Source organism: Acipenser ruthenus, chromosome 4 (genome assembly GCF_902713425.1).
Source record: "Acipenser ruthenus chromosome 4, fAciRut3.2 maternal haplotype, whole genome shotgun sequence".
NCBI classification, from domain to species: Eukaryota; Metazoa; Chordata; class Actinopteri; order Acipenseriformes; family Acipenseridae; genus Acipenser; species Acipenser ruthenus.
Window position 1 is genome coordinate 52,777,892 of NC_081192.1, and position 9,656 is coordinate 52,787,547.

General features: G+C 35.0%; 1 protein-coding gene and 1 long non-coding RNA gene across 2 annotated transcripts in view; one reads left to right on the forward strand and one right to left on the reverse strand.

Moving 5' to 3' along the window:
* LOC117400034 (BAG family molecular chaperone regulator 1-like) overlaps positions 1-2,955 on the reverse strand; it is a 4,903-nt gene extending 1,948 nt beyond the window's left edge. The window contains exons 1-2 of the mRNA XM_033999484.2: positions 2,950-2,955; positions 103-216 (exon numbers count right to left, since the gene is read on the reverse strand). Of these exons, the coding sequence (XP_033855375.2) occupies positions 103-216; positions 2,950-2,955 (120 nt within the window). The remainder of the gene's footprint in view (positions 1-102; positions 217-2,949) is intronic.
* Positions 2,956-5,040: 2,085 nt separating this feature from the next.
* On the forward strand, positions 5,041-8,276 carry LOC131736897 (uncharacterized). The gene is made up of 3 exons (XR_009328481.1): positions 5,041-5,234; positions 6,032-6,136; positions 6,835-8,276. It is a non-coding gene; the product is annotated as an uncharacterized LOC131736897 (long non-coding RNA).
* The last annotated feature ends 1,380 nt before the right edge of the window (positions 8,277-9,656 follow it).

Genomic DNA, 9,656 nt, shown 5'->3' on the forward strand with positions numbered 1-9,656 from the left:
AATGATCATGTGATCTTATTTTGCATCATACAAGTAGGTCATCTAGACCATGACATGTATCGTATCGTGGCATTAGTGAATGGTTACACCACAGATACTTACATTCTTTAAACCTGTTAGCTTGCCATCAACTTTTTCCACCTTCTTGGATGTCTGACCTACTGACTTCTCTAGATCCTTCAATATATTCAGTTCTGCCTCTTCCTCTGGACTATTCTGTTTTCAAGAATGCAAAAATATATACATTTTTTGTATTAAAAGCATAATAAACTATTTCTGTGTGTGTGTGCATATATATACAGACGTGCTCAAATTTGTTGGTACCCTTACAGCTCATTGAAATAATGCTTCATTCCTCCTGAAAAGTGATGAAATTAAAAGCTATTTTATCATGTATACTTGCATGCCTTTGGTATGTCATAGAATAAAGCAAAGAAGCTGTGAAAAGAGATGAATTATTGCTTATTCTACAAATATATTCTAAAATGGCCTGGACACATTTGTTGGTACCCCTTAGAAAAGATAATAAATAATTGGATTATAGTGATATTTCAAACTAATTAGTTTCTTTAATTAGTATCACACATGTCTCCAATCTTGTAATCAGTCATTCAGCCTATTTAAATGGAGAAAAGTAGTCACTGTGCTGTTTGGTATCATTGTGTTCACCACACTGAACATGGACCAGAGAAAGCAAAGGAGATAGTTGTCTGAGGAGATCAGAAAGAAAATAATAGACAAGCATGGTAAAGGTAAAGGCTACAAGACCATCTCCAAGCAGCTTGATGTTCCTGTGACAACAGTTGCAAATATTATTAAGAAGTTTAAGGTCCATGGAACTGTAGCCAACCTCCCTGGGCGCAGCCGCAAGAGGAAAATCGACCCCAGAGTGAACAGAAGGATAATGCGAATGGTAGAAAAAGAACCAAGGATAACTGCCAAAGAGATACAAGCTGAACTGCAAGGTGAAGGTACATCAGTTTCTGATCGCACCATCCGTCGCTTTTTGAGCGAAAGTGGGCTCCATGGAAGAAGACCCAGGAGGACTCCACTTCTGAAAGAAAAACATAAAAACCCCAGACTGGAATTTGCTAAAATGCATATTGACAAGCCACAATCCTCCTGGGAGAATGTCCTTTGGACAGATGAGTCAAAACTGGAGCTTTTTGGCAAGTCACATCAGCTCTATGTTCACAGACGAAAAAATGAAGCTTTCAAAGAAAAGAACACCATACCTACAGTGAAACATGGAGGAGGCTTGGTTATGTTTTAGGGCTGCTTTGCTGCGCCTGGCACAGGGTGCCTTGAATCTGTGCAGGGCACAATGACATCTCAAGACTATCAAGGCATTCTGGAGCGAAACGTACTGCCCAGTGTCAGAAAGCTCTGTCTCAGTCGCAGGTTATGGGTCCTCCAACAGGATAATGACCCAAAACACACAGCTAAAAGCACCCAAGAATGGATAAGAACAAAACATTGGACTATTCTGAAGTGGCCTTCTATGAGTCCTGATCTGAATCCTATCGAACATCTATGGAAAGAGCTGAAACTTGCAGTCTGGAGAAGGCACCCATCAAACCTGAGACAGCTGTAGCAGTTTGCTCAGGAAGAGTGGGCCAAACTACCTGTTAACAGGTGCAGAAGTCTCATTGAGAGCTACAGAAAACGTTTGATTGCAGTGATTGCCTCTAAAGGTTGTGCAACAAAATATTAGGTTAGCGGTCCCATCATTTTTGTCCATGCCATTTTCATTTGTTTTCTTATTTACAATATTATGTTGAATAAAAAATCAAAAGCAAAGTCTGATTTCTATTAAATATGGAATAAACAATGGTGGATGCCAATTACTTTTGTCAGTTTCAAGTTATTTCAGAGAAAATTGTGCATTCTTCGTTTTTTGTGGAGGGGTACCAACAAATTTGAGCACGTCTGTATATATATATATATATATATATATATATCGCCCTGGATAAGGGCGTCTGTTAAGAAATAAATAATAATATAGTAAACATAAAAAAACACACTTAGCCCTTTAATGCTCTCAGCCTGCAATGCATTAAAAGTTTGAATAGTTTGCCCCATTTAATTATTTGATTAAAGTACTTAATATTATTGCAGATTGTTTTTTTAAAACAGGGCTTGGAAATGTGTAACCTGTTGTTGCCATCTACTGAATGCCACTGAATGCCAATGGGCAATACACATTTCTATGGTGCTTTACCCTTTTACCTTTAAAGATAAGTTTCTGTGATGGAATTTATTTCCAGTTATTTTCTACACTTGCACCCAAAATTAACTGTGGATAGTGTTATTATGCCTATACTGCAAATAACATAACAATAATACACTAAAATAGCACCTGCTATCAGTATATAAACATATTTATACCATTGTGCGTCCTCTTTCGTGCAAAAGAGTGGCACAATGCATTTTGTTTCCAATTTTGACAAGAATCGTATTCTTTTTTTTTTTTGTTTTGGATGCTTTACATTTTTATGGCAGGCAGAATACCAAAAATAGAAAATATATCAGACATAAATACGATGACCTTTTTTTTCGGTGGAAATTAGGAAGCAAAGAAACATAGTGCTCGTTGACATACAATTTATGCCACCGACATCCACGCAAGAAAATGTTGTACAGTTTCCCTTTACCAGCGTAATAATAGTTTACACAAACCAGTGTCTTAAATAAGCCTCAAAGAAAATAAAACAATACCATGTGCAACCGTCACTGTGACTGCGTTTTCGGCCATGTCTGCGGTATGTGTACACAAATATTCTGTGTACACATAACACCTCTATAGACAGGAAACTTACAAACTTCAGACATATTTTAGTGGGGCAAAGGGGTTTGCGTGTGATTTTATTTATTTTTAGTTTTTAATAGTATGTTTCTGGTTGTGGTTGATTGGGTCTCGTCAGAAATGATTAACTTTATGTATTTTACGCCCATGTTGGCCATGTGCACAGCACAAAAAAGGGAAATAAAGAATGTAATTTTACTGTTTGCCAGTGATTGCTTGCTATGCAATTCGCAGTGTACCATGGTTTGCCATGTTGATACGCTTTATTATACCTCTCGGTGCTTTACAATGTTTACCGGTGATGCTTTTACTATACTTTATTACACTTCCCTATGCTTTTGCTATGATACACACTATAAGGGACGTTTCATAAACTTTTTTTTAAGGAATTGGTTTACACGCAGAGTGCTTTAGCATAATTTTATGTGAAATACCTCTATTTCCAGAAAATATTTGTGCACTATGTTGTTGTTATTACTAATACAACGATAAAAGCAAATAACTATTGAACTTACCGGTTTAAGGCCAGTTTTTGCCACTTTGTCAAATTTGCAACTGGTGTAGTGTTAGAATGTGGTACATGTACCAAAATATACCCTTTGTAATGTCATTAAGTGGTATGTGGTCAGATTTTGGTACATGTGCATTCAATTGCGATCTGATGGGTGTTTTGTTATTGTCAAAAAGAGGCACCCTTACCAGTAAGAGAAGTCACCGAAAAATTGCACAAGTAAAAAAAATTACAAGATCCAATGTATTGTATATGATAAATATTTGCATACTGTTTCCTTAATGGTGGAAAAAATATGATAAATTACATTAAAAGCAATGTAAAAGACTGGAACGTATGATCAGTTAAATTTTTAAAAGATGTAAAAGACCAAAAACAGCATAACGTATCAGATTTGAATGGGCGCTTCCCTGATTAGTGGAAGTTGTTTAGGCATGCACGAGCAAGTGTAGTGCGTGCATACCACTTTTTAATGGATACCCAAAAATAACACTACACCGGTAGCGAAATATGACATGTATAACATCCAATTTTGCTACCTGGTCAAAATCTGACACCTGTACCAAAATGTTATCTGTAATTATAAACGTTATTTATTTATTTATTTGGTCTGGTTAAAACAATCCAACAATTCTTTTTGGTAGTTACAAAGATATAAAGGTTGTTAAAAATATTCAACATTTTTTTATAATTAAAACAATGTAATTAACATTACTTATTTTCAAACTGATATCAACATGACAAATAGTATTGGTACACACCAGGCAAATATCTGTATTATTATTATTATTATTATTATTATTATTATTATTATTATTATTATTATTATTTAGTCATTTAGCAGACTAGGGTGTGAACTATGCATCAACAATTGCTGCTGCAGAGTCACTTACAATAGGACCTTGGGTCTTGTCTGAAGGACAGATCACAGATCTATAGTAAAACACACGTAACATACAGTAGAAACTGTACATACAAGCTTCCCTACCAATAATAATAATAATAATAATAATAATAATAATAATAATAATAATAATAATAATAATGCTACCTTTGCAAAACAAAGGTGTACTTGAGGTTACTTATATTATAGTTTCAAGAAAACGCTATGCTTCAATGTAAAAAAATAATAATTGCAGTCATCATATAGGTCAATTTTTTCTTTTTCTTTTCTATTTTTTTTTTTTAAAAAAACTCCCTCTGTAATACACATTAACGTTTGTTAACAGCAGATGTCTGTATTTAATATAAAACTAATTAGTTACATGTAAAGTTTTCAAAACAAGTATTTCATATCCAAACTTGGGTATTGTTTTTTGATGGGCGTCCTCAGTTTGCACGGGAAAAAACGCTGGGCTTTGCCAATAGGCAAAGTAGGACAATTTGACAGGTATCATAAATTGACGTGACACTTATACAGTTTGTTTCCACTGTTGTCTCATTGTAGAGATGCAAACATGTAACTATAGAAACAAACAATACCTGCTCTGCTGATAAAAGCATGACCTTTAAAATTAAAGCAAAATACTGCAATACAATATTAAATACTGCAATACAATATTAAATACTGCAATACAATATTAAATTGCAAATTGGAAACATGTCTACATCGTTAATGAAAATTACCAACATATTGAATCGTGAGATCATAAAACACAAAACGGTGTAGTAAAAGAAAATAATAATAATAATAAAATAAACAGCACAGTTGTAATCCCGCCGCGCCACCATCAACTAAGTAAACACACCCAGGGCAACAGAAAACATTCATGAAGAATCTCGACTTCAGCAAAAGTTTGTATCCACGATGTTAAAGGCGATCCAGTAAACTCCGGGAATTCCAATGTTTTGTTGACTCTTGTATTGTCTGCGTGGAAAATAAAAATGTGTAGATGGGGCTGCACTACAGTCGACACGGTAAGAGACTTAACTTACTGAGAATATTAGATCAACAACCAGCAGTCTGAAGTATAGCAAAACTTTGAAGTGCAATGATAAATGTTAATTATATCTCTGAGTCGACAGCCGTTCTGCTTCAGGTTTTAGTAAATCTGTCGTAAATCAGGACTTTTATATTTGCTTATTTTCATTTTTATATGACCTGTCAAATTATTAACAAGTTAAACGACATTTTAATTGGTCGTGGCCCACACATCCACACATAATTATAAATCATTGTTTACATTGTTGACAACCCTGTTTGTTTATGTTTCACTTTAGGTAATTCTAGTTTAAGTTTCCTCTACCTTGAAACTGCCTTGCCACATTATTGTATGCACCTGTTGCTACTTGCAAAAAATAGAAGTTTTAAAGTGATATGTTATTTAAAAAAAAAGATATGTTATTTAAAAAAAAAAAAAGGTTTTGGTATAATAATTTTACAGGAAACAGCTATTTTAAAACAGTGTTTAAAACAGTAAAGCAGTGAAGAGATTCAAGAAGATCATGTCCTTAACTCTGCTCTACTTTGATTTTTCATGCTGGTGATTACCTCCAACACCTCCCCTGTACACTGTCCTTGTCTAACAGAGATGACTTGTCACATTGTGGAAGGCCTTTTGGTCTGTCTAGACTCAGAGCACCTTGAGGTTTTATGGTTATTGGTGACATTTTTGGGTTACTCTGTTTCCTATTGTAATTTCTGTTGTCCTTAGATGTAAATGGCAAATGCATATATGAATTAATCTATCAATAACAATGTTCTATAACTACAGACCTACATGTGCAAATGGTGTGGGACAAGATATTGTAAAGAATGTGGCAGAGGGGATTTCACTGGTGTCATGAAGTCACCTGACAAGTGTCAGAAATGTTTTCAGGTAAAGGCCAATAATAACAATGGTCATGAATTTTGTTTTTCCCAACTGCCTATGAATTGTATTAAAAGATTTCTGAAGGTTTCACAAATATAAAGTATATCCAAGTTCACATTCCGCAATTATTATTTTTGTCAAACTCTTGTTTTTTAGGTTTTGTGTAAGTTTTGATTAATTTTCCTATTTGGAAAGTGATTTGAATATATCAGAAATACTTCATTGTCTTATTTTTGTAATAAATTAAACAAATTGGGCTTTACCAGACAACGGTGAGACATTGAAACAGCATACTTTATTCTGTTAAAAACAGTCCGTTGACTCTACTGTTGGACTAACAGTGAAAATGAGCTGTAATTGTGATATATTTTATGATATACATTCCCTGTATTTATGATATACAGGGAAATCTAGTATGCACAAAAATAAACCAGTGTTCTGTTAAACTGAAACTATATTACTCAGCATGACAGCGTGATATTTGTTTGACAATAAAAATTTCCATGTAGGAAGAAATTACTGAAGTGCTTTTGTTAACCATAAACATTTCAGTGGCTTTTTCCTAAAATTTGCACCTGCTCCTTCAGTTAATGTGAAATTACACCTGCAAGAAAATGGTAGAAGTTTGCACTAAATGCTTATGTTGTCGCCAAATGGAAAAATCCTTAGCTCTAAACACACCATACTACGTTCCTTTTTGACAGAAGAAATGTCAAGGTCAGAGGGTTGAGTACGTTCCTAGACCTCCTCCACAGACAAAGGACAAGAAAGCCGGAAGCAGCCGATCGAAAAAATCAGCAAAGAGCAAGAAATCCAGAGGAAAAAAGAAATCTGGGAAAAAAAAGTATAGGAAGTAGAGTGTGACCCCAAACAATAAACTATTTCAATACAATTTATTCTACATACAGTAATCAGTTTAATAATATTTGTATTTGTTTTTGTCAATGTCCATTATGAATCAGTGGTGAAAAGAATTTTTTGGTGTATTTTGACATTATATTGCTGGTTTCCCAGACCTTGATTCACACTACTCTCGGAGTAGTACCTTTCCTTTGGTAAAATTAGACAGTCCCCAGTTAGAAGTAATCACGGTCTGTGAAACCAGTGGTTTATCACTATTCACCATCACATTTTTGGGGGGCAAAATTGGAATACATTGTACTAAATACTTTTGTATTTCTGTTGTACTGTGTGCACCTTAGAATACTATAACAGATATACCTGAGAACACTTCAGGTGAAATGAAGACATGCAAACTGAAAACTTTCTTTAACCTAGTATGGTATTGTATTATTAGATCTAGCCTTTTCATAAAAATACAATGCAAATATACAGCTATGGCCCAAAGTTTTGTATCACCTAAAAAAACTATATGAACATATACTATTTTCATGATAATACACCCAACCAAATTGTGCACAAATGGTTTGAGGAGCATGACAGAGACTTTAGGCATCCTCCATGGCCACCACAATCCGCAGATCTCAGTCCAAACTATTCCAAATCTGGTGCTTAGGTAAATTACTCACAGTCTCCACATACAACACCACTGTTAAGAAAGATAAATGAAATCAACAACAAACAATTATTTTCAGAAAGTAGGCTTTATTTTAACCATGTGCAACACACAACCTGTATAAATTGTTTCCTATTGATTTCTAATTGATATAATTGTATACGTAAGCAGAGCAGGAATTAACCTGCTCTGCTTAAGGTTCAATAGTGCTCAAGTCACTTTAACAAAACACAAGAATAATAAGAATTTAAACTGTGATGCTGTTGTCGCCACCACTGCTAGATTTGATAAGCTAAAGTGTCTGCAGTTTCTCTGTAGACCTGAAAACTGGAGAGAGGTATTTGTATTTTAGCTATTTTGCAGTAATGTTTTCCACTTCTAGTGTAAATATTACTGCACAATGACATCCTATATTATTTATCATATATAAATTTGAAATTAGTTATGAACATGAAAAATATTTTATTTAGCGACATAAGCATGTTCCTTTATTTTAAATTGAGAGACAAGTGTAGTTGACAGGCAAAAAAAAAAAAGAAACCCTAACACTGGCATTAGCACTGCAGAAATCAGTGTAACTCGACTTAAATTGCCCTCCTTAATTCAGGTTACGTCATCTTTTTATTGTTGTACGCTTTCAAAGTAATACTTCAATAAAAGTACAACAGAAGGAAAATGAATACTATGTTTTATTTTTACTTAATGAAGTGTGTATAAGTGCACTTACATTTTGCAACGGACTGTGATAGAGGGACAAAAGGAAAACAAGTTTTGGTAAACCCGTAAAACTACTTTAGAAACTTGAGTCTGTTCTGTTGAGCTACAGAGTACTCTTAACAATACTGTTGAACACATATCCCTTTCTTTGTTTTATTAGTTTATGTATTTTATTTTGAGAACCACAGTGTTCGTAATCTAACAATGTTTTGTTTGTTAAATTTGTGTAATCACACAATCATGCTGCAGTCCTTTCACAAAGATGTAGCTTTACATTCCTTGCTTTCAGTCAGTGCTCTCGGTTGATGAATAAACACACTGAATTTGACACCCTGGTTCGATGCAGCTCTGACAAATCCGCTGTTGGCAGTCATGGTGATTGCCTTCAGAGTGTCTCCTGTCCCAAAGATTGTGACAGTGCGACTGTTGACCTTGGAGCTAGCCACCAATCTTAAGGCACGTTCAGAAGGCTCATCCGGTACCACGTTAAGTCTCCGGATCAGCTCAGCAGCACGGGCCTTTTCCCCAGGCCCTCCTAAAGTGTTCAGAATGGTCTGAAAATCTTTGACCGCTGACTGGCATGTAAAAAGTTATTTGTTTTTCATGAACTCATCCAGACCAGTGTCTGCTTCTCCCCAAATTGGTCTTCATATGTGAAGACGTGCAGGACACTTACTACATCTTCCAGGCTCTCAGCCGATTCTACAATGGCTTTTAAGTGGGTCAAATTAGTACTCCTGAGGTGGGACTCCTTGATCGCCACTTTACCGACTTCCACCTTCTGTAAAAATTTGAGCTCGGCCCTCAGCTTACTGCACAGCTTGGCCCTGCCTTCTACACCACCCTTGTGAGAGCAGGACAGTGTTTCAACTATTTCTAAGAGTGCTTTGGCAACTGCAATCCTTTCACGAAGCATGGACTTCATAGACATGATGGTTGCATTATTCCTGCAATATAACAATAAAATATATTAGAAGCATCTTGAACATTCACGTTACGTTATGTGTTTCCCAGCTTATTAGCAAGTAGAATGCATCTTTCTGAAATGTTTAATTTTATTTTAGTGACTTAAGGAATAGGCTACAATTAGCGTAAACAAAACAAAAACATTTAATGCTTAAAACACACTTGTTTTTGTTACTTTGTGTTTGTTTAATGTGTAGGTCATACTGGCTTATTTTAACAGTTAAGATGAGTATTCTGAATAATTTGTTTGTCTGGAAATTTATTAAAGATAACTCACTCAGTCTGCACAAACATGGGGAGACATTGACTAGTTTTCCAGCAATTAAT